At 65.7% G+C, this 24,093-nt stretch overlaps 1 protein-coding gene across 3 annotated transcripts; it reads left to right on the forward strand.

The window, feature by feature from the left end:
- Positions 925-23,834, forward strand: ASPG (asparaginase). Of its 3 annotated transcripts, none has more exons than XM_018066608.1 (16): positions 925-1,020; positions 6,480-6,588; positions 7,122-7,233; positions 9,050-9,175; positions 9,989-10,072; positions 10,625-10,751; positions 15,250-15,362; positions 16,367-16,549; positions 16,644-16,757; positions 17,256-17,372; positions 18,033-18,128; positions 18,301-18,464; positions 20,832-20,918; positions 22,542-22,641; positions 22,975-23,055; positions 23,488-23,834. In XM_018066608.1, exons 1-16 carry the CDS (start codon positions 939-941, stop codon positions 23,689-23,691), a joined length of 1,899 nt encoding a protein of 632 aa, XP_017922097.1. In that variant the 5' UTR covers positions 925-938; the 3' UTR covers positions 23,692-23,834. The 3 variants fall into 3 exon arrangements, with proteins under 3 accessions (XP_017922097.1, XP_017922099.1, XP_017922098.1); XM_018066610.1 differs by having other exon boundaries at positions 23,568-23,829; XM_018066609.1 differs by having other exon boundaries at positions 23,525-23,684.

The raw sequence follows: 24,093 nt of genomic DNA on the forward strand, positions 1-24,093 counted from the left end.
GTAGAATATTTACATCTGAAAGACAGAGGAGGAGAAAAGCAAGTCTCTCCCAAGAAGACTTTGATCCCTTAAGCCCCCCCCCTTTTTTTTTCTCACTCTGGCCATAAAATAGAAATTTTATCTCATCACTTCCAGGAATCAGAATCAAGTCCAGAGGGCTCTCTCTGGAGAGGAATGTTTTCCACCAAACCACGTTGTGGTTCCCCGCCCCTGTGTGGTTCCCCTACCGGGCCTTGGTGTGCTGACCCCAGACTGACTTCACTTGGTTCTTCCTGGTACTCCCCATCCTCCTCCTCCATCTCCTGGAGTGAAAGGCGTGTGTGTGCGTGTGCGTGTGTGTGTGTGTTCACGCTCTGTCGTGTCCGACTCTGTCGTGTCCCTCTGTCCGCGGGATTTCCTAGGCAAGAATACTGGAGCAGGTTGCCATTTCCTTCTCCAGGGGATCTTCCCAACCCAGGGATGAAACCTGTGTCTCTGGAGATTCCAGCCTTGGCAGGCAGGTTCTTTACCACTAGCGCCCCTGGGAAGCCGGGACTGCGAAGGGCGGCCTCTATCTAGGCCTGGAAGGGGTCCCCTCGGGCTTCTGGACAGTGTGAGTGGACCGGCTGGGGTCTCTGCCTGCCCCGCCTTCCAGGGCAGAAGACCCCAACGGCATGGTCTACAGTGCTGGGTCAGGGGGAGCGCCAGGGCCTGTGGGGAGGGCCACCCGCTCTCTGCTTGGGGGTCCTTGGGTGCCACCGTCCAAGGCCCTTGTGCCACAAGTCACAGCGACTCAAAACGCCCCGGGCCACTGGGGCCGCTGGGACCTGTCCCTAATACGTCCCCCTTGCCCCGACACTCCCCGGCGGGGCAGGTACAGCCCGACCCTGCGCGAGTGCCCGCCCCGCAGGCCCCGCCCCGCCGGCCCGCCCGTCCCCTCGGAGCCCTGGGCGGCGGGCATGGCGCGCGCGGCGGGGCCGGAGCGGCGGCTCCTGGCCGTCTACACCGGCGGCACCATCGGCATGCGAAGCGAGCGCGGCGGTGAGTGGGGCGGGCGCCCGGCTCGGGGTGGGGGGCGGCGTGGGGGTCGTGCTCCCGCCGGCCGGCCTTTGACCCGTCCTGACCCCCGCTCCGGTGGGCGCCCAGGCCCCCCACCCGGCCCCCCAGGGCTGCCGCCGGCTCCTCTCTGCCCGAGCCCGGGGGCGTGGCTCCCGTCGGACCCCCGTCCCTGCACAGACGGGCTGGTGGGCAGGTGCTCAAGGGCTGTCCGGGCCTCTCACTCCGGACACCAGGGGCTGCGGGGCGACCCCGGCCACTCCCCGCTGTCCCTGGCCGGCCCGCCGGCTCTGGTCAGTGCCCACTGGCACCAGGAGACTGGGCGGTAGCATTCGCTCCCCTCTGCCCTGGGGCTCTGACGGGATTTGGGTCAGGGAGGGGTGACTGCTGGGCGGGGGAGGGCCTGGTGTCGGGGGGAGCTGGGCCGCAGGACCCTGGGGCAGGGGTGTCCCCAGGCAGGGCAGAGCGCCTCGAGCAGGAGCCTGGTCCGGGGAGCATGCAGGGGTGGGCAGGGCACCGCACGCACCCCCAGAGTGTTGCAGCGTGGCCTCCACGTGGGCCCCGGGTCCTGGGTGTGGGGGTGCTTGCCCTCCAGGAGGGGCCCAGACAGCCCCTCAGCCTGTCTGGAGCCTTGCCCTGCACTCTGGAGCAGGGGCGCTGGCCCTCCTCCGCCCATGTCCCCTCAGCCTGCTCCCCAGCCCTCGGCTGCTCCCTGCGCCCCCAGGTCCCCCGCGGGCCTCACTCCTGGGGCCGCCCCACCCTGCCCTGGGGTGTCCTCCTACTGGGAGCTCTGCCAGCTTCCCAGGGCCCTCCACCTCCCTCAGAACCAGCTGTGCCCCCCAACAACCCCCAGGGCCAACAGAGCATCCTCCACGCCCACCCCCGATCACGCGGTTCCCCTGAAGCAGCTACTCAGATGCCACGAGTCCTTTCTCGCCAGCGACTGCCTCCCGTCCTCTGTCCCTGTTAATGCCCGCCTCCCCCGGCCCCGCCAGTCCACAGATGGTTCCAGTCTATGCTGGGCCCCGGGGCTCAGACTCCCAGAGAGCCCTGTCCAGGGGGGTTTCCACATCCTTCTGTACCCTGCGGGGTCACTCCCCCTGGACTGCAGGACTGGGGCAGAGAGAGGGGAGCAGGCAGGCTCTGCCGGTGTCCTCAGATGGCCCTGACCCACCCCGGTCACTGCCCAGACCCCCAGGCCTGGCGCTTGGCCAGCTGTGATGCCTGTGACCCCACTGAGCTCAGCTCCTGGGTGTCGAGGGTCCGGGCTGAAGGGACTAGGGGAACTCTGACCGTGACCCCATCTGTACTGTGCTGTGTGCCCCCCATCACTGCCCCCGCCACCCGGACACCCCCGGCTCACTCCCACAGGCTCTGCATTTGCCAAAGAGCTTGCAAATCCCCTTGTCTGGAAGGGGCTCTAGAAAGATGGAGTGTGGTGGGCAGTGACCTCCAGGCAGGCCGGTCTCCCAAGATCCCTCAGGGCAGCGCTCCTGGGCCAGGAAGGGGTGGGTGGGGGAAGAAGGGCAAAGGAGGGGTGTGGAGGACACAGGCCTGGGGCGTGGGGACCCTGCTCCAAGCCCCGATGGAGGCCGGGCCGCCCAGCCGCTTCAGGCCCTGTCTGTCTGGGGATTCCGGTCATGGGGTCAATAATTAACCGGCCTGGCTCTGCGGGTATGGGCGGTGAGGGGCCGCCAGCTCCCGTGGCTGTTTGGATTCTCACTGTTGGGAGCATTTCTGCGCCTGCTGGTCAACGGTGGCCTGTCAGGCACGCGAGCCCTGCCAAAGGTCAGGATGCTGAGGGGAGGGCAAGGCCGCGGCGGCTGGGGACGGCCCTTGCCCGTCCCCCCTCTGAGATCAGAGATGATGTCAGTGGTCAAGGGACATCGGGAACATGAAATCAGTCGATGACAGCAAGCCCAGGGTCAGCAGCACCCCAGCCGGAGACCCCGATGTCCCGTGTGCCCCCTGTGGGCCCGGCTCCCGGCGGGCGGAGCCTCGGGGTCTGCAGGGGCCAGGACCTGCCAGGAGGCCACAGGAGGGCCGGGCAGCCCAGCCTCATCCTGAGAGGCAATGCCCACGGCTTCTCCTGCCCTTGGCCTGGACGCCCTTCACTGAACAGGCTGCACGCACTCCCTGTCCTGGGGGCAGACTGGCCCTTACGGGAGAACGTGTCTGTGGGGCCGCTGCCCGTGACCAGTTCCCCGCTTGCACAGCGGGGAGACAAGGCCCTGTGCGGCCGCGTCCGCTTGCGGAGGGCCTGAAGCTTGGGGGCCTCGTTAAGAAAAAGAGTCTGATTTACAAAATCAGAATTAGATGTGAAAGCAGGTGTTTGCTTATTAGTTGCTTTGTTTTTGCTGCTGGGTGTGGCGGGTGGTGTCTTAGTCCCCTGACCAGGAATCGAACCTGCGCCCCCTGCAGGGGACGTCTTAACCTTTGGACAGCCAGGGAAGTTTCCCAAACCCCTCCCCGCCTTTTTTTTTTTTTTTTTTTTGGTAACACGTGTTTACTTAGATTGATGAAGAAAATAACAAACTTCCCGTTCTTAAAAGCCAATAATATTACAAAATCCACAACAATATTTTTTATTTGTTGATTTCCTGACACTCTCACCACCGTTTTCCCCACATTTTTGGCTGCTTTGTATGATGCGTCGGCAGAGTTTTGCCCCGGGACAATAGAATGAAAGCAGTGTGGCCTAGCTTGGGCTACCCCGCTGGCCCTGGGGCGGGATGTTCCCGGGAGTCAGGGCCCCCCACGCCCCACCTGAGTCAACCAGCAGAGGCCTGGCCCTGGGGCAGGATGTTCCCGGGAGTCAGGGCCCCCGCGCCCCACCTGAGTCCACCAGCAGTGGCCTGGCCCTGGGGCGGGATGTTCCCGGGAGTCAGGGCCCCCCGCGCCCACCCCCTGCCTCCACCAGCAGTGGCCTGGCCCTGGGGCGGGATGTTCCCGGGAGTCAGGGCCCCCGCGCCCACCCCCTGCCTCCACCAGCAGTGGCCTGGCCCTGGGGCGGGATGTTCCCGGGAGTCAGGGCCCCCGCGCCCACCCCCCTGCGTCCACCAGCAGAGGCCTGGCCCTGTGGCAGTGGCCGTGCGCACCACCCGCCCTGTCTGTGGATCCTGATTTCCACAGCCTTCCCGCAAGGCCACCCACTGCAGGGGAGCTGGCGCAGACAGTGGTGTGGGAGCCTCCTGCGCCTGCCCTGACCTGGGACCCCAAACCAGGGCCTTGGGCAGCAGGAGGGCCCTCTGGAGACCTCCCCCACCCCACCGGCTCCGCTCTGTCCTTCCTCCGCCCTCCCCTCTGGGCGTTGAGCCTTCTCACAAGGACGCTGGTGGAGGCCAGGAGCCAGCATCATCTCCTGAATGCACGCCCATAGAGACGTTGCCTCTTGGTCTTGGGGCTCAGGTGGGGCCATCCGCGGGCTGTCTGGTCCCCTGCTGCAGGTGGGTGGGCGGCCCTGGGCCTCCCTCAACGCCCAGGTCTGAAGTCGGGGCCTCCCCCCGGCAGCAGGGCTAGAGTCCAGAGCTTTGTGCAGCAGCTCCGTGTCCCGACCATCCTCCAGCATCTTGGGAGGGTGGCCGGCTGGCGGTCTCGCACTGATGTTCCCTGAGCCATGTTGCTTCTGCAACAAAGCGTATGGAGCCCCCACGGGAGCTTCCTGGGTGGAAGAGGGGGTGGCTATTCAAGGTGCCCCTTCCCCGAGGTATCCTTCTCTGGCTGGGGAGACGGCAGCCTGACCTCTGAGGCTGCGCTTCCTGCGGGGCTGGCGGGAGCTGGGCCTGGGGTTTAGCAGGTGGACGTGTGGAGGGGCTGCTGGGGCAGGAAGCCCAGCCTGCCGCCCAGAGTCTGCGGCTTCTGGCCCGCAAACATTGCTGCTTTGGTTCCCTGGGTTTGTGATGATTTGTTCCTCGGAGGGGGAGGCACAGGGAAGCTGAGCCCTGCTCCGAGCTGCAGGGTGGGGACAGGGGCATCAGTGAGCTGGGGGCGGGGGTGGGGAGGAGGGTCTGATGCTGGGCCCATGACCCCGAGGAAAGGAGTGCATGGCCGAATTCACGTCTGGGGAGAGGTCCTGGCCGCCAGCCTGAGGACGAGACACATGCCCAAGAAGGGCTGGGGTGGGCGGGGGGGGGGTTGTGAGGGTGGGGGGCGTGGGCGGGGCAGCTGGCGGGGGGGCGGTGAGGGTGAGGGGCGCGGGCGGGGCAGCTAGTGGGCCCCGCCGGGGGGAAGAGGCACAGGCGAGGTCAGAGAGATTCAGTGTCAGGACCCACTGTCCATTGCGGGGTCCCCCAGCCAGGGGTGTGGGCTGGGAAGACTCCTGGTTGTTACTGGCATGAACCTGAGTTCTGCCAGCCGCTGGGTGAGCCTGGACCAGACCTGCTCCAGCACCTCCAGGAAGTACCCCCGACACCCGAATTCACCCCACGCCCCACCTCCAGGCTGAGATAATGAAGGCTGCTGTCTAAGCTGCTGAGCATGGGGCAGCTTGTTACACAGCAGCAGGAGGCTGATACACCTGGCAGAGGGCGAAGACTGGGAGCAAGATCTCCGCCCAGGTGCCCGTTGCCCCTGGTCCTGGAGGTCTTATGTGTTTCAGCCAAAGAAGCTCTTCTGGAATGGGGGGAGGTGGGGTGCGTGTTGTCCTTGCTGCTGCGTCCGGGTGTCCAGCACGGCCAGGCTCGTGGGCGATGCCCAGCAGAACCTCAGTGAGGAGGAGTCAGCCCACCTGCCCCAGGTCACGGAGCTCACAGGGAGCAGGATGGGACAAGAGGCCACGGCCTGGATGCAAAGATTCTTCTGGGAGCCTCTGCTGAGGAAGTTGTTTCCAGGAGACACTGGGGCTTCTTAGGCTTTTCTTAGGACATGTGCCATTTCTGCCTAGTGCCTCCTTAGATGCGTGCTTCTGGCCAGGGAAGGAGAAGGGGTAACTTGGATGTGTGTGGCAAGGATACCAGGACCTGGACATCAAGGAGGGCTTCCTGGAGGTGGTGCCCTGTACCTGGAGGGGGAGCATCTGCTGGGTTAGAAGGGGTACGGAGCGGAGGGCGTCAGGCAGAGGCAACAGTGTGTCCTGGTCAGAATAGTGCGGATGTTCTGGGAAGTTGGGGAGAGGGGTGCTGTGTGTGTGTGTTGTGAGCCTCGCTGGGGCCATGGGTTCATCTGGAGGTGGAGGTGTTAGCCAGGACGTGGCCGGAGCCCCTGGCGGACCCCTGGGCTGTCTGGGGGAGAGTGGTGGCCCAGGCTCCGGGCAGTGGTCCACACTTGCCAGGGCCCTGGCACTGCTGCAGGCCTGAGCACCCAGTCCGACTCCCTCAAGGGCCAGAGCTCACCCGCAGTGCCTAGCCCCTGTCCTGCTCGGGGCCCAGCCCCCAGCAAGGAGCAGGGGTGAGGGGGCCCTGGTGTTGGCTGCCAGCCCCTGAGCCCCCCACCCGCCCCACCCACAGTGCTCGTCCCCGGGAGGGGCCTGGCCGCAGTTCTGAGGATGCTGCCCATGTTCCACGACGAGGAGCATGCTCGGGCCTGCGGCCTCCCTGAGGACACCCTGGTGCTGCCGTGAGTGGGCGCTCCCCTGGGTCCTGGGCACGGACGACAGCCAGCTGTCATGGGGTGGGGGCCACCCTGAGCCTGGCACCTGCCAGGCTGGCTTAGCGGGCTGTGGCTTCTCGGGGTGTCTGCAGTGAGTTGCTGGAGGGCGCCAGCCCCACTTTGGTGGCTTTGGAACTGACCACAGTCCCCTTTAAAGTCCCTCAGGGGAGGCAGGGGCTGGCCCCGGGGTCCCCCCCCACGCCGCCCCCAGAAAGGTCCTGCTTCCCAGGTCAGGGCCCAGGCTGCCCGGTCCTCATCCCTGCTGGCCGCCGACCCCTCCTGCCAGTGGCCCTGCTCCCGGGGACATCCTGCTTCACTTCCTGCCGTGGAGCAGCCCTTCCGGGGGACCACGGTCCTTGTTCCTGCAGCCTCAGGCGGAAGGGGGTGCTGTGGAGGTGCAGGGCCTGAGGCCATGGCCCTGGGTGCCCGACTGGGCGGAGGGGATGGGGCCGCTGACGGAGGGGGTGCTGAGTGCGAGCCTGCCGTCCGCCCTCCTGCAGGCCGGCCAGCCCCGACCAGAGGGTCTTCTACACAGTGCTGGAGTGCCAGCCCCTCTTTGACTCCAGTGACATGACCATCACCGAGTGGGTGCAGATTGCCCAGATCATCGAGGTGACCAGGGAGTGCGGGGAGGGCGGGGGGAGCGGTATGGGGGACGCCCACCTCAGCAGCACGGCGCCCGCGACCCTCTCTCCTACACCCTGGAGGGGGCGCAGCGAGGCCCACGCCCACCTGTCCAGTGAGGAAATGGCACAGGTGGCTGTCTCGCTTTGAAAACTTAGCTTGTCCCAGTCCGTGTCCTGGGCGGAAACGCGAGACACTTCTGCAGACTGACAACTCCACGCCTGGCCAACCCCGCTCTGTCTGCCCCAAGCCCACCCTGGAGTGCAGTCCTAGTGGGTTTAGGGCTTGTGGTTTAGAGCCCCGAGCGGATGTCTTGCCTGCAGCCAGAGCGCCCCGTCCCCATCAGCTCTCCTCTCCATCCCCCCACCCCACCAGCACTGGCCCCAGCTACTGCCTCCCGGGGTGGCGGCCCTCCCGGCTCGTTTCTCACCTTCCCCCCTTAAGGAAACCCCGCTCCCCAGAGAGAGGCTTGTCCCTGAGACACCCTTCCTGGCAGCCAGGGGCTGGCCCTGCCTCTGGCTGTCTGCAGCTGTGTCCGGGGCAGTCTCCCTGGTCTCCAGCCAGCGGCACCCACAGTTGGGGCCTGACGGCTTTTCTGAGCACCTAGGACTGCTGTTCAGTTCAGTTCAGTCGCTCAGTTGTGTCCGACTCTTTGTGACCCCATGAACTGCAGCACGCCAGGCCTCCCTGTCCTTCACCAACTCCTGGAGTTTACTCAAACCCATGTCCACTGAGTCGGTGATGCCACCCAGCCAATCTTATCCTCTGTCGTCCCCTTCTCCTGCCGCCTTCACTCTTTCCCAGCATCAGGGTCTTTTCCAATGAGTCAGTTCTTCGCATCAGGTGGGCAAAGTGTTAGAGCTTCAGCTTCAGCATCAGTCCCTCCAGTGAATGTTCAGGACTGGTTTCCTTTAGGAGGGACTGGTTGGATCTCCTTGCAGCCCAAGGGACTCTCGAGTCTTCTCCAACCACAGTTCAAAGGCATCAGTTCTTCATCCTGCTAGCCAGCCATGCGCAATTTCCAGGTGTGGCCGGCAGAGGGCGGCCCAGTCCACCACGTGTCTCTGCTCCCATGCAGCTCCGAGCCGCGCCTGGCTTGGTCTCTCGATGGGCTTCAAGAGAGGTCCTGGGCCCCATGGTTCCCCACAACCACAGCCCAGGCCAACTGCCCCCTGAGGCCTCGGCTGCTCCCACGGAGGCGGTGGCTGGGGGCTGTCCCTGCAGAGCTGGCCTGCATGCCAGGGGGCCTTCTGACTCCCTGGAGGGCCCGTCCCCATGCCTGCCATCCGCACCCTGCCCACCTCTGACATCTCGTCTTCCAGCGCGGGCTATGCCTCGCGCCTGTTGCTGGTGTGCATGTCTGGCCTTCCCACTGGACGAGAGGCGGGTAGGCTTCCTCGCCCTGCAGCCCCTGCTGCCCTCAGGGGCAGTGGTCATTCAGTAAGGGGCCCTCCAGAGCACTGAGCTGGGCCTGGTGCTGTCGTCCAGCTGACAGTGTGCTCAGGAGCCCAGGTTGGGCATTGCGGGAGGAATCTGCCCACCTCGGGATCAAAGTGCCTGGAGACCCCCGCCAAGATCTCTCGGGGCCAAGGGGTGTCACTGGGAGACCCCTGGGGGTTCAGGGGAGGAGGCTGTCCTGGAAGAGAGCAGAGCACAGGGGCAGGGGCTCCGTTCCCTGCGGGCCTCCCCGGCTGGCAGTGACCAGGGCCCGCCCGCATGTCCCTGAGTTCTGCCAGCCGTGTGTGGGGGCACCAGCCCTTGCTCCCAGGAGCTGGGCCGCCTGAGCTGGCCGCCGCCCCTGCAGAGCCACTACGCGCGGTACGACGGCTTTGTGGTTATCCACGGCACCGACACCATGGCCTTCGCCGCCTCCGTGCTCTCCTTTGTGCTGGAGAACCTGCAGAAAACCGTCATCCTCACCGGGGCCCAGGTACCTCCCCGGGCGCCCGCTGGGCAGAGGCTGCATGGATCAGGGCCTTTTCCCAGGCCGTAGGGCCGCTGCGAGGGCAGGCAAGTCCCCGGCTCCGTGCCTGGTCCTGCGGGTCCTGGTGGTTCTGCTTGGCCAGTGCCCGATCAGCGCCCGGATCCTGCCCGCTGCCAGCCTGCGGCCCTGCTTTGTCCCTTCCTCCGCGCTGGCCCCGGTGGGACACTCCTGCTATAACCAGGGCAGATGAGGCGCAGAGGCCGGGCAGCCGGCCCACATCCACGGGCCTTATGAGCACCCAGGACAGCGGCTCAGCCCAGGGCGGTTCCATTGGAGGCCCAGGGGGACCCCTCCCCAGCCGACCCCTCTGCCCACGCCATGGCAGTCCAGCCCTTTTCCGCCTTCCTGGGTAGGAGTGGGGAGCTGGGTACAGATCAGTCACCCCTGGGGCATCGGCCCCACAGCAGATACGGGTAAGGTCTGTGACCTGGTGCTCGGAGGCCCCACCTGAAGCTGCTTGCCCTCACCTGCACCTGCGGTCGGCCCCCGGCTCCCCTCTGCCTGCCTGGCCCAGGCGCTGGCTTGGGCAGTGTGAGAGCAGGGCCTTGGTGCCCTGGGGGCCAGGGAGCTGGGCTGGGCAGCGACGGGTCCCAGGGCATTGTGCTCCCTGAAGCGTGAGGACTGGCTAGCACCCGGCAGGGGGCAGTGGGGTCTCGGGGAGCAGAGGGGGCCAGGCCCGTGCGGGAGGAGCGCGGTCAGCAGGTGCTGCCCCCTAGCGGCAGCGCCCAGCGGCCCGCGCCTGCCCCGGCTTCTCCCCAGGTGCCCATCCACGCCCTGTGGAATGACGGCCGGGAGAACCTGCTGGGCGCCCTGCTGCTGGCCGGCCAGTACGTGATCCCCGAGGTACCGCCTCCCCCTGCGGGCGGGGCGGGGTCTGGGGTGCAGCGCGGGGTGGGGGCGGGCGCCTGCCCTGGGGGACGCAGGTGAGGGGGCCGGCAGGGCTAAAGCTCCGTCTTTCCCCTTGAACGTGAGAAAGTGGGAAAGCAGCATGCAGCGGGAGGCTGTGCCCGCGCCCCACCCCAGACACCTGCGGCTGGCGGCGCGGGGGGCTCTCCCGGGCTCTGCGTGTGTGATGTACGCATGTCTGACTTGTCCCAGCCGAGGACGCGGCGTGTATGTCCATCTTCATCACACACACGTGAACGTGCCTAAGTTTCATAGAAGCAGGCCCTTCGGGGCGTGGTTTTGGGACCCCCTCTGCACCTTGCCCTGTCGCGTGTTGGCACATCTCAGGGGAGGGGAGGAGCCCTGCGGGGCGGGCCCGCCGTGGAGAGGAGCTTCGCGCGCGCCCCAGGAACGGCTCCGGAGTGGGGTGGGAGGTGCTGGTGGGTGAGGGGAAGCGGGGGGCCGTCCGGGCTCCCCGGCGCTGAGCCGCGGCCCCCTCCCGCCCCGCAGGTCTGCCTGTTCTTCCAGAATCAGCTGTTTCGGGGCAACCGGGTGACCAAGGTGGACGCGCGCAGGTTCGCAGCCTTCTGCTCGCCCAACCTGCCGCCTCTGGCCGCCGTGGGCGCTGACGTCACGAGTAAGCGCGCAGGGCCTGCAGCGGGGGCGCGGCTGCTGCGGGGCCTGTGGGCGGCCCTGGGCGGGGGAGCGCGGCCCTCAGCTCTGCGGAGAACCCGGGGGGCGCGGGGGGGGAGGCCGCTGAGAGTGCGGACGCCCCCAGGTCACCCCGGCTCAGAGCCAGGCCATGTGGGGGCCAGCCTCGCGGGTGCCCCGCCCCAGCCACGGGGCCCCCGGCCCAGGAGCCCCTCAGTGGCCTCGTGGGGACATGGCTCCAGTGGGGTGACCGCATCCTGGGGACTTTCAGGGGACCCTTTGCCCCAGCCCCCCTCCTGGAGCTGTCTGATGCCTCCAGCTGCGGGTGGGTCCTGAGATCTCCCCCTGAGGCCCCCACGCTTGCCCTGGGGAGGAGAGGATCTCTGCCAGGTGGCTGTGGGCCACAGTGGGCAGGGGCGGGGGGACCCTTGACACTGTGTGTCAGAACTGCACACCGAGAGGGAAGGGACATGCAGGGTGGTGTCGCGGCCCGAGTCCTGAGTCCATTCCGGGGCCTTAGCCTGCACTTCCCTCCCCCTGCCCACCCACCCTGCTTGTCCGCATGCCCTGGAGGTTGGGGAGGCCCAGAACACGTCCGTGTGTCTGAGATGTGTGTAGCATGGCCGGGGTCAGGCAGAGGGCACGTGCTTGCTGAGGGTGAGAGTCAGGAAGGCTTCCTGGAGGAGGTGGCACATGGGCTGGTGCTGGTGGATGGATCCGCCTCCGGGCTGTGCTGAGTGGTGGCGCACAGACCGTCCTGCCTCGGTGCCAACCAGCTGAGGAAGGAAGAATGGGCACGAAGGTGGGGCGGCCGCTGTGCAGGCCTGCCTGCCCCGTGGGGCTGAGGCTGGGGCTGGCCCCTCACTCCTGGTCTGAGGCTCAGAGGGGAGCTTCCAGGACACGGCCCGCTAAAGGGTGCAGAGGAGTCCACCCTGGATCCCAGGCCCCGCCTGGGGCCACACCAAGCCCATGCTGGCCTCGAAGCACAGGGCATGCTGGTGCAGTGGCTGGGCGGGTGAATGGCTGACGCTGGCCCTGAGGGGCGAGACGTGGACACCCCACGCCTGTGAACCCGGGAGCAGTGTGTCCTCCGGCCCGGGGCGAGGGTGCCCATGTGGGGGCAAGGACCCCAGGCAAGTCCCAGTACAGGAGCTGAGAAACGCCAGGCTTTGCCCGGGGCATGCCCGGCGGAGCCCCTCACTGCTTCCTGCTGCATTTCCCGGCCCTCTGTGAGGCCGGGGCTCGGGAGGGGCTGAGCTGTGCCAGGAGGGGAACACAGGGTGCTGCCCCCACGCGGGTCCCAACACCCCTGCCAAGTGGCCACGGCACATGTGGTCACCTGGGTCTCCAGGAGCCCCAGGTCCTCCCCGGGAAGAAACCCGGGCCCTGGGGAGGGGGAGTCAGGCCTCCAGGCTCTGGCCAGTGGGCCCCCAGTGGCTGCAGGGGACTTGGAACCACCACTGCACCAGGCTCGGCTGCGTCAGCCTGAGGCCACGGTCAGGACTGAGCGGGAGCCCACCTGGCCGCGGTGGGCCTCACACAGCCTCCCTCCCCCTTGGCCCCTCTGCACGTGCCCGGCAGGCCCAAGTGGACGGACTCGGGGTCCCATGGGCTCTCAGGGGACGGGCTAGTCACGTGGTGGGTGTGCCCTCTTTGTCTCCGCAAACCCTCCTCTGCAGCCAGAACTCCTGGCTGCCTGGCCCTAAAATAAAGGACACCGCTCCTTGCTGCTGCTGCAGCCACGCTCCTTCTGAGCCCACGCCCAACTCCCCCCAACACTCAGCTCCCTCCTCTCCCGCCCCCAGCTGCCCCCTCCTCCCAGCTCTCTGTGAAAGGGCAGCGTGTCTCTGGAATGTTCCTTGGTTTATTATCACATGACAGTTACTTTTCATTTGCAAAGATGGGCACAATAAAGGACAGAAATGGTATGGACCTAACAGAAGCAGAAGATATTAAGAGGTGGCAAGAATACACAGAAGAACTCTACAAAAAGACCTTCATGACCCAGATAATCACTAGAGCCAGACATCCTGGAATGTGAAGTCAAGTGCCTTAGGTAGCATCACTATCAACAAAGCTAGTGGAGGTGATGGAATTCCAGTTGAGCTATTTCAGATCCTGAAAGATGATGCTGTGAAAGTCTGCACTCAATATGCCAGCAATTTTGGAAAATTCAGCAATGGCCACAGGACTGGAAAAGGTCAGTTTTCCTTCCAATCCCAAAGAAAGGCAATGCCAAAGAATGCTCAAACTACCACAGAATTGCACTCATCTCACACGCTAGTAAAGTGATGCTCAAAATTCTCCAGGCCAGGCTTCAGCAATACGTGAACCGTGAAATTCCTGATGTTCAAGCTGGTTTTAGAAAAGGCAGGGGAACCAGAGATCCAGTTGCCAACATCCGCTGGATCATGGAAAAAGCAAGAGAGTTCCAGAAAAACATCTATTTCTGCTTTATTGACTATGCCAAAGCCTTTAACTGTGTGGACCACAATAAACTGTGGAAAATTCTGAAAGAGATATATTACCAGACCACCTGACCTGCCTCTTGAGAAATCTGTATGCAGGTCAGGAAGCAACAGTTAGAACTGGACATGGAACAACAGACTGGTTCCAAATAGGAAAAGGAGTCCGTCAAGGCTGCATATTGTCACCCTGCTCATTTAACTTCTATGCAGAGTACATCATGCGAAACGCCAGGCTGATTGAAGCATAAGCTGAAATCAAGATTGCCGGGAGAAATAGCAATAACCTCAAATATGCAGATGACTCCACCCTTATGGCAGAGATTGAAGAGGAACTAAAGAGCCTCTTGATGAAAGTGAAAGAGGAGAGTGAAAAAGCTGGCTTAAAACTCAACATTCAAAAGCAAGGATCATGGCATCCAGTCCCATCCCTGCATGGCAAATAGATGGAGAAACAATGGAAACAGTGTCAGACTTTATTTGGGGGGCTCCAAAATCACTACGGATGGTGACTGCAGCCATGAAATTAAAAGACGCTTGCTCCTTAGAAGGAAAGTTATGACCTACCTAGACAGCATATTAAAAAGCAGAGATATTACTTTGCCAACAAAGGTCCATCTAGTCAAAGCTATGGTTTTTCCAGTAGTCATCTATGGATTGGAGATTTGGACCATAAAGAAAGCTGAGCACCGAAGAATTGATGCTTTCGAGCTATGGTGTTGGCAGAAGACTCTTGAGGGTCCCTTGGACTTCAAGGAGATCCAACCAGTTAGTCCTAAAGGAAATCAGTCCTGAATATTCATTGCAAGCACTGATAGTGAAGCTGAAGCTCCAGTACTTTGGCCACCTGATGCGAAGAGCTGACTCATTGGAAAAGACCCTGATGCTGGGAAAGACTGAAGGCGGGAGAAGGGGACAACAGAGGAGATGTTTGGTTGGCATCACCGACTCAATGGACATGAGTTTGAGCAAGCTCCGGGAGTAGTTGGTGATGGACAGGGAGGCCTGGAGTGCTGCGGTCTCTGGGGTCGCAAAGAGTCAGACACAACTGAGCGACTGAACTGAGTGAGCATTCCTCTGGTGGAAACAAGCAGGAGGCAGGCAGGCTCACACCCGCCACAGGACAGGCTGTTGGAGGAGCCCCCATTCCCCTCTGAGTTCTGCACCTGACTCTGGGCAGCCTCTCAAGCCCCTTCCCCCCTCTGGGCCTGGTTTACCTGGGCTGGATGAAGGGGTCTCCTTGGCACCTGCTCCCTCAACAGCCTCCTGAGGGGTCTTGGCACCCACCCTCTGCCCGCTTGAGGGGCCAAGAGGATGGGACTCGGGCTCAATGCCATGCTCCTGAGGGTCAAAGGCCAGGCCTGCTGCCCGGACCCCTGCCTCTGTCACCCGCCCGTGGGTGCAGCAGGAGGGCTGGGAGTCTGGCGTGCAGTCCCTGCAGAGCCGCGGCCTCTAGGCCCACGGACAGCCTGAAGGCCGGGGGGTTCTCTGGCGGCGGGCACTGACCCCCCGGGCGCTGCCGCTCCACTCTCCTCGGGGCTCAGGAGCCAGAAACCTGACCTGGGTGTGGGGAGCGGGCCGGGCTCACGGTACCCCTAAGACTTTGGGGTGAATGAGATGGAGGTTTTCCCAGAGGTGCGGGATCCTGAAGACTCATTCACTCGCTCATTCGTGGACCTGCTGGGCTTGGGGCCCGGCGGGCGCCCCGCCAGGGGCCGGTGAGTCTGGCTGCTGCCCAGACTGCTCCTGGGGCCCCTCGCCCTGCCCTCTCACTGTTACAGCAGCCGTGCCCTCGCCTGGGAGGCCCTACCTCCGAGCTACACCCCGCCTCCCCTGCAGGGTCCTCCTGCCCCCTGGATCCCATCCCACCACTTGGCTGGCTCGGGCTGGGTTGCACCCATTGCCTGAGCGAGCTGAGGGAGGGCAGGGGAGGGGGCTTCAGAGGCGCCAGGGGGAGGCGGGGCCCGGCCGTGGCCCCAGACGGCCTGAAGTCTACCCTTGGTCCATCTGTCCCCGCAGTCAACCGGGAGCTGGTGTGCAGAGTCCGCGGGCAGGGCCGGCTGGTGGTGCACAGCAGCATGGAGCAGAATGTGGGCCTGTTGCGCCTCTACCCTGGGATCCCTGCCTCCCTGGTAGGCCCCCTGCCTCCCTGGTGGCACCCCAGGGCTTCACTCCATGGGGGCTATTGGGCCATCAGGGCAGGACCTGCATCGTCCGGCGTCATCCAGCAATGGGTCCCAGACTCCAGGCTGCTGGTTCCTGGGTAGCTGCCAGGAACAGGTGAGCTTTCACCTTTGGCTTCTGCCTGGAGAGATGGAGAGAGCTGATGGCGGTTCTGATGAGGGCTGAAGGCTCTGGGAAGACTCTTCAGAGTCTCTTGGACAGCAAGGAGATCCAACCAGTACATCTTCAAGGAAATCAGTCCTGAATATTCATTGGAAGGGCTGATGCTGAAGCTGAAACTCCAGTATCTTGGCCACCTGATGCGAAGAACTGACTCCTTGGAAAAGGCCCTAATGCTGGGAAAGATTGAAGGCGGGAGGAGAAGGGGATGATAGAGGATGAGATAGCTGAATGGCATCACTGACTCAATGGACATGAGTTTGAACAAGCTCCGGGAGTTGATGAAGGACAGGGGGGCCTGGCGTGCTACAGTCCATGAGGTCACAAAGAATTGGACACAGTTGAGCCACTGGGCTGAACTGAAGGTTCTGATGGGGACACAGCCAGGGGGGTGAACCCTTAGCACAGGCCAACAGCTCAGCCTCAGCGGTGCCCTGAGCTCAGTGTGTCCAGCTGCAGGGCCCGTCTCCTCCTGCTGGCTTGCTGGGAGCATCACCTGTCATGTGTCAGAGCTTTGGGCTGGATGGAGGGGCCAGGAGGGTGGTGGGCGGCCCAGCTGGGGTGGGGCCCCTGCCCTCAGTGAGGCCCCTGACAGCCCTTTCTCGTGTCCGGCTGGCTCCCTGTGACCTCTGACCTGTCTCCACAGTGTTCATGGCCCTAACGCTCAGAAGGGGACGGGGGTCACTCAGGGAGGATGGGGAGGGGAGCAAGGTGGACAGTCCCCACTGCCCGGGGGCCAGCCTGTTGGTCCCCGTGTTTGGTGGAAGCGAGTCCCCGCCTCCCACCCCCACAGGTCCGGGCCTTCCTGCAGCCCCCCATGAAGGGTGTGGTCATGGAGACCTTCGGCTCCGGGAACGGGCCCACCAAGCCCGACCTGCTTCAGGAGCTGCGGGCGGCGGCCGAGCGTGGCCTGGTCATCATCAACTGCACCCACTGCCTCCAGGGTGCCGTCACCTCCGATTACGGAGCCGGCGTGGTGGGCGTGGTGGGGGGGGTGCCTGGGGCGGGGGCAGGGGCGAGCCCTGGTCGCCAGCCTCCTTCACGGTCCACCTGTGCCCCCCTACCCCCAGGCCTTGAGTGGTGCCGGGACAGTGCCGGGCTTCGACATGACGTCCGAGGCGGCACTGGCCAAGCTGTCCTACGTGCTGGGCCTGCCCGGGCTGAGCCTGGACGGCAGGAAGGAGGTGCGTGTGCCTCCGCGCCCCTCGGCTCGCGTGTGGTGGGTGGGCCCAGCCTGGGGGGGTGTGTCCCTGGGCTTTGTGGGGAGGCTAGAAGTGGCCCCCACGACCCATCACCTCCCCCAAGCCCCACACCGCCCCACAACCCCACACTCTCTTGGGGAGCCCCACACCCGACACTTTCTCAGGGAGCCCCAGGTCCTCCCTGCTCTCTGGGTATCCCCACCCTGGTGCTTCCCCGGCTGGCCCCTTGCGCTGGGCAGAGGCCACCAGGGCCCAGAGAGACCCTGAGCTGGAGGCTGGAGGGTGGGCTGAGCTGCTGTGGGGACCTGGCTGGGTCAGGCTCTGGGCCTCAGGATGGAACCTGATGGAGGCATTTCACCCTCTCCTGGGGGCTGGGGGTGCCTGGCCCGCCTGGTGGGTCTGGACTGCTGGGTCCAGTTCCTGGTGAGCTGCCCGTCTCTCTCTGTGTGTACCCCCTCTCCCCCGCCCCGTGCACCCCAGCTGCTGGCCAGGGACCTGCGCGGGGAGATGACGCCACCTGCTGCAGACGAGCCCCGGCCCTCTCTGCAGGGCAGTGTGCTGGGGCGCGGGATCGCCCAGCTCCTCAGTCTGAGACAGGTGCAGCGTGGGTAGGGGCCCAGGGGGACGGGAGCAGAACACTCCCAGGCATAGCCTGCTTCTGGGCTGGCGGGGGTGGGCGGGTGCAGGCAGGGCTCAGGGCGGCAGCCGAGAGGGCTGGCAGGGACTCGCGGGCGGGCATCCAGAGGGGGCTGGAAGGGGCTGGGCGGTCCAGAGGGGTTCTTGTAGTGTGTACGCAGCGTGCAGACAGTGGCCCTCACCTGGTGGGGCACCCCAGGACCGGCAGGGTCAGCTGGGGCAAGAGGGCGGTCTGCTCCAAATACTCTCTGGAGGAGGGGCCAGACCGGGGCCCCTTCCCTTCTTGGCCAGGGTGCCTGGGCCCGGGAAGGGGCTGAGGGCTGGCCTTTGGGCCTGGGTTGTGGGATTCAAGCTGAACCAGGCTCCCGGCAGTGACTGGGACCTGTTGGTGACCCCCCTCACCGCCCTGCTTCTGGGCAAAGTGTCCAGACCCGGTACGGGGGCACCCCGTCTGGTTGCTGCCCCTGGGGCCCACCATGTGCCTCAGTGTCCCCCCTGTGGAGTGAGCGTGGGGACAGGCCTGTCCAGGAGAGCGGTGGGGGAATGGGCAGCAGCCACGTGTGTACGGCAGAGGCCTCGGGGAGGGGGCAGGGGTCCAAGGTGTTTCTGCCACCTCTGCAGGAGGCTGATGAGATGTGGGACGCCCTGGTGCCCAGCCTGGCCTGTGCCGCGGCCTACACGGGCGACCTGGAGGCCCTGCAGGTGCTGGTAGAGCTGGTGAGTCTCTCGTCCACCCTTGGGGACCAGCCTGGCCACACATGGCCTGGGGGTGGGCTGGATCTCCTTTTCCGGGGACTGCTCCCTTACTGCAGTCGATGGGGCCTCGTGCCGGGGTGTCCCTTCCCCGTGGCCTTCCTTCGGTGGGTGATGGGCCCCTATGTCCCCCCAGGGCAGTGACCAGAGCCTGGAGGACTTCAGTGGCCAAACCCCACTGCACGCAGCCGCCCGGGCTGGCCAGGCTGGGGCCGTCACCATGCTGCTACAGAGAGGGCTGGACGTGAACGCCCGGGACAAGGGTGGCCTCAGCCCCCTGCTGCTGGCCGTGGGGGGCAGGTATTCGGCGGCGGGCACTGTGGTGGGGGTGCAGGCATGGGCACTTCCCAGGGCCAGGCCTGGACGGAGCTGCCTCCCGGGGGGCCTTCGGTGTGCCTGTGGTCACATGGCTTCCCCGGGCAGAGCCAGGGGGCACCGAAGACACCTTCCTGCTGGAGCCTTGCTCCCTCCGGCCTGGGCCCTTGGTACCAGCAGTGACCCTGCCGGTCGTGGGCAGGGCCCAGACTGGGAGGACTGCTCGGGGCAGGGTGGTTAGGGAGAGCTTCCTGGAGGTGACCTCCGAGCTGAGCACGCCAGGTCCAGCAAGACCCTGGCAGGGAATTTCTGACAAGAAAAGCATAAGAGGCCTCGTGTGTTCCCCGCACCCTCTGCCTGAGGGGCTGGGGCGAGGGCGGAGGGGGAAGCCCCTGCCCAGCACTGGGGCGGAGCAGGTTGCAGGCAGCTTGCATAGTGCCAGGTGGGCAGGGTGGGCGCAGGCGCCCTAGGGAGTGGAGTCAGCAAGCCTGATACTCGGGGCTGGTCCCCCAAGCTGGCCCTGTCTGACAAACCCTGGCTTTTTAAGGCAGGTCCCCAACCTGAGTGTTTCTGGGGAGGTTCCCACCTCCGCTCCACAGGTAGAGACTTGCAAAGCCGAGTCCTTACTGAGGACCTGGCGCCCTGGGCAGTGGGTTTGGGCACCTGATGCCCAGTTCCTTCTAAGGGTCGGAGGGCACGGGCCCCTCTACAGCCAAGGCCAGAGGCTGGGGCCACCCGGAGAGGTCACCTGTGCTGCGGGATGGCCCGTGGCAGGGCTGGCTGTGTGGGGATCAACACGAGCTGGGGGTCACCCCCAGGAGCCAGGGCCTCAAGCTCTGAGCCCGGCCCCTGGGGCAGGCAGCAGGCCAGCATGAGGGCAGAGGTGTGGGCATCTGGCGGGTGAACACGCACCCCGTGTCCTCTGCTGGGTGGGGGTCCCCTTGCCTCCACCCAGGCCCGCCTGGCCTCTCTCCGAGGGTCAGCCTCGCCTGCTCTGCTGGTCCGTGGGGACTTGCAGTGGCCGGCACGTGGGGGGCCTGGAGGCCACCTGGCCCCTCCCTCTAGGGGCTTAGGTCCCTCGGGGGCTGGGGACTTGCTGGGAAGACCGGCGAGCCGGGTGGCGCTGCCATGCCCTCCCCTCCCCCTGTCCAGCCGCCCAGAGCCGCGTCACGCACGCATGTGTGCGCACGCATGTGTGCGCACGCACATGCTGCTGGACGCCTGTGTGAGTGTGTGTCTAGGAACTTTCCTTCCCAGTGTCTTTGCTGTTGGTGAGCCGCTCAGTTGTGTCCAACTCTTGGTGACCCCGTGGACTGCACGCCCACCTTCCCTGTCCTTCGTGCCTGTCCTGCTTGGTCTCCCCCTTCTGAGAGCTGAGCTCCGTGTGGTGTCTGCAGCAGGCCCTGCACCCCTCCCCAGGGGCTCTCAGCCTGTGGGAACCTGGCTTGTTGCTGGGGATTTTCTGAGTCTCACGGAGAGTCCAAGCCACCAACCTCTTCAGGTTGGCCCTGGGCTGGGGCGCCTCATAGCACCCCCTCCTTCCTGGGGGCATCAAAGGTTTTCAGAACAGGCCTGGCAGTGGGCAGAGGGGTGGGGTGCCTGTGGGGTGTGCCCGCGGCACCCAGGCCAGGCTGATTTGGCTGCAGACTCCAGGCTGCTCGTCCTGGGGCGTGGGTGGGTGGCACGGTGAGCTCACCCCATCCTGGCCCCACCCCCTCGTCCCGGCCGCTGTCACAACACCTCCCCCACCTCCCAAACCGGTCTCACCCCTCAGAGGGCCCTGCTGTACCCCGAGGCGGGGCGGCCCCACCCGGAAGGCTCTGGGCTGGCGGCGGGGGCCAAGCCTGTGGGACTCTCCCTCCTCCCCAGGCTCCCCAGGAGTGGGGTGACTGCAGCTGATGGTCCTTCCCCCGGCCCCGCTCTCTGTTCCCCCGCCTCGCCGAGCCTCACCCCCACCCCGCGAGCCCATGGAGGCTCACTCCGCATGCGGGGCCCAGTCCAGGTGCCCCTGGACGCCTGCGGTCATCTGGGCCCTGCTGCGGGCCAGCCTGTCCCCGCGTCCTCTGTTGGTATCTCCTCGCCACCCCACCCTCAAGGGCAGAGCGCGGGCCCAGTGGACTCAGTCTTTGCCTGAGTGTGTGTGAGCTCCACAAGGGCAGTCCCCCAGGCTGGGCCTTCCCGGTGCCCACAGCTGTGCCCTCGGGTGGGCCTGGGCCTTGAGCTGCTTGGCCCGGGCTGAGCCCCAGCGTGGGTCTGGGTGCGTCTGGCATGGGTGGGCTCCTGGTCCTGGCCTGCTGGCATCTGGCGGATGCTGCCTCGGGCAGGTGGTCACCCCGCTGTTTCTCACGGCAGGCATCGGGGTGTCATTGGGCTGCTGCGGGCAGCTGGGGCCTGCCTGTCTGCCCAGGAGCTGCAGGACTCAGGGACGGAGCTGTGCCGGTGAGGCTTGCAGGCGCGCCTGTGCTTCCTGGGACATGGGGGGGCCTGGGCCTCCGAGGGGGAAACCAAGCGCTAGGGAGGGATGGTGGGCTGTGGGGGGAGCTTCACACGGGGAGAGCCCGCCCTGCCCTTCGTCTGCACTAGCTGGGCCCTTGGAGCCCTTGGGGGTGGGGGGTGGGCAGGCGGCAGCCCAGGGTCTTCTATCCCCCAAACCCTCCCTGCGGGGTGGCCTCCCCGGTGCCCCCCAGCTCCTCTCGTGTCCAGCCTGGGGCGCGGCAGGCCAGGCCCAAGGCCTTTAGGTTGGAAGCGAGGAGGGTCGTGGGGAAGGGGAGGTGAAGGCAGGCGAGGCCGGGGCACCGGCAGAAGCCAGGCTGGGGGCCTGGGAGCGGCACTGAAGTCAGAGCCCCCAGGGTGGGTGCCCGGGGTTGCATCTCAGGCTGAGTAGGCGGTGGTGGGGGGTGGCTGCCTGCTCACCAGGATGAGGGCCTGAAGCTCCAGCCCCCGGGTCCCCGCTGGCCAGCCTCTCCCCCGCCCCCTGCCTTGGCTCCAGCGAGGTCTCACCCAGCCTGGGGGATCCCCATCCTGTACAGAGTGGGGCTCACAGACCCCACGGGTCCCCAGTCTCAGCCCCTCCCCCCTGGAGTTCAGTGTCCCCGATGGACATATCCTGCTGACTTTTCAACGGTGACAGGGCTTGGGGGGCAGTGTGACCCATGGTGACGGGACCCAAGCAGGAAGGGCTTGGCTCCGGAGGACTCCTGGGGTGACCCGGCTCAGGGCTGCACCCGGGTGGGCCTCGACGGCTCCTCGATTGATAGCCGGGGAGGCAGGCGGAGGGGCAGTGACAGGTCCCACGGGAGCAGGTCATCCAACCTGAGCTGCTTGGTTGGCCTGAGGGGGCCCTTGACAAGCTCCCCGAGAAGCGAGTGTGTGTGGGAACCAGCGCGAGAGGCCTGGGGCCAGGTCCGAGGGCTGCTGGCGGTGCGTCAGCGTGATTCACCTTAGAGACGACCCCGTGCCCTGTGGGGGCTGCTGCTGCGGGCTCCTGACTCAGAGGAAGTCCCGGGGGTCGGCCCTGCCCTCCCCGCAGCCAGCTGGCACCCCTGGTGTGGACCCCGCCCGTGGCTCCTGGTCCCAGGCTCGGGGGGCGCCTCAGAGCAGGGGGAAGACAGAGGGCCGCCCCTCGGTGCCCCCGCCTCTCCAGAGTGGGCAGGCCCAGACCCGCTCCTGGCCAGCCTGCTGGTCCAGAGCCCCCCACCCGGGCCCCTGTGTGTCCCTCTTTCCACTACTGGGCTGCCTCTGACTTTCCTCCCGCCGCTGTGGGCCCCGCCCGGGGAGAGCTACCTTGTGAAAGACGAGACTGGCAGGCGGTGCTCAGCCGGTGGGGTGTGTGTGCACGTGCACGTGTGTATGAGCACTCGTGTGTGTGTGTGTGTCCTTGGCCTGAGTCACAGCCACCCCCACGGGTGACAGACACCAGAGGCCAGGCTCCTGGCCGGACCCGGGGACCCTGGTTGCTGCTGGGTCAGCTGTTCGGGGCTGGCTTTGCAAGAGAGCCTCTGGGCAGTTGGCCGGGCACCCAGGAGTCCCCGACAGCTCCTTCTCCTCCCCTCCCCCTCCCAGGCTGGCATCTAGGGCGGACTGTGAGGGCCTGCGGGCATGGGGGCAGGCGGGGGCCGATCTGAGGCAGCCCGGGTATGATGGGCACAGCGCGCTGCACGTCGTGAGTGCCCCTGGTGCCCTCTCTGGGACCACCTCCTCCAGGAAGCCCTCCCTGACTGTGCCACTGGCTCCCCTCTTCCCAAATGCCCAATCCCTGCCCTCCTTGTGGAGGCACTCCATATGTGGGAACCGTGGGTTGGGGAGGGGGCTATCCCTTCTCCTGTCCCAGGTACCCCCCCCCCACCATGGTCCAGAGCTGTGGGAACAAGGGGGGCATGGAGGAGACATGGGGTCCTCGATGCATGGGTGGGAGTGCACCCTGGTGGGGGGGTGGGGTTCAGGGCCAGCCTGCTGGTCTGATGGCCTGAGGCAGCGCCCCCAACACCCCCCACAGGCAGAGGCAGCTGGGAACCTGGAAGTGGTGGCCCTCCTGCAGAACCTTCGGGGTGGGGCTGGTGACCAGGCCCTGGGCCCAGTAAGTCCCCTACCCACTGTGGTCAGGCGCTGGTGGGGACGGTGTCCTGCGGGCAGGGCAGGTCAAAGCCCCTCCTGTGGGCTGGGCTCACCCTGTGAGGGGAGCTGCAGTTTCTGGACGGAGGGCTTCCCAGAGGGATGGCCGAGCTCAGACCCACACTCCGTCCGGCCACAGGGCAGGCTGCAGCCGGCCGCAGCCCGGGAGGCCTGGCCAAGACCAGGAAGCTCCCGAGCCTGGAGGGGCCCTGCTGGGCCTGCTCCGCTCAACCTGCACCTGCCCGGACCCCAGCACCCACTGGGCCGGGTGGACTGGGCTCCCAGCTGGCTCCCCACTCCCACCCCGTCAGCTGGCCTTCTGGAAGTCTCTCCCTCTGGTTGGCTTTGCTCAGGTCCTTGGGTCCCTCCCTCATGAAAGGCTGGGCCCCACTGACAGGTGCCTGGGCTTGTCCGTCTGCCCTGCCCCCATGCAGTACCTGGGCCTCCACTCCTTCTCCAGAGACCTCCCTTTTCCAGGAAGTGCTGCCTGCTGTCTAACCTGAAGCTCTCCTGCTGCGGCGTGAGCTGTTCCTTCCTGTTGAGACCTGCTGGAGGGATGGCGCTGCCCGGGCCCCCCACCCCCACCCGCCGCCGGCCCTGACCGTGCTGTGCACTCCCGGCCTCTGTCCCCCGCCCCCAACCCTGCTGCGGAAGCCGCTTCCCGTTCTGTGTCCAGGACGCAGCCTGAAGGACGTCGTTGGGGAGAGTGGCCATAAAGTCCCTCTGAGGACCGTTCTCCACCCCCAGCCTGGCTCCAGTGGGTCTGTCTGGTCCCGGGACGGAGGGGAGGTGTGTGGGGTGTCAGGCCTCCGGCTCTGCGTCAAAGGGCAGTGTTTTCGGCACCCTGGGGGCGAGGGAGGCACTGCCGATCCTGCCTGAGGAGGTGGCAGGGTGAGCAAGTATGCGCCCCGCTGGGGGTGGGCAGGCTGGGCCCTCTGCCCCACACAGCCTGTGCCCCGGGCCCTCCCCTCCCAGTCCTCGTCTGGAAGCGTGGGGTCACCCC

The sequence above is a fragment of the Capra hircus genome, chromosome 21 (genome assembly GCF_001704415.2).
Source record: "Capra hircus breed San Clemente chromosome 21, ASM170441v1, whole genome shotgun sequence".
NCBI lineage: Eukaryota > Metazoa > Chordata > Mammalia > Artiodactyla > Bovidae > Capra > Capra hircus.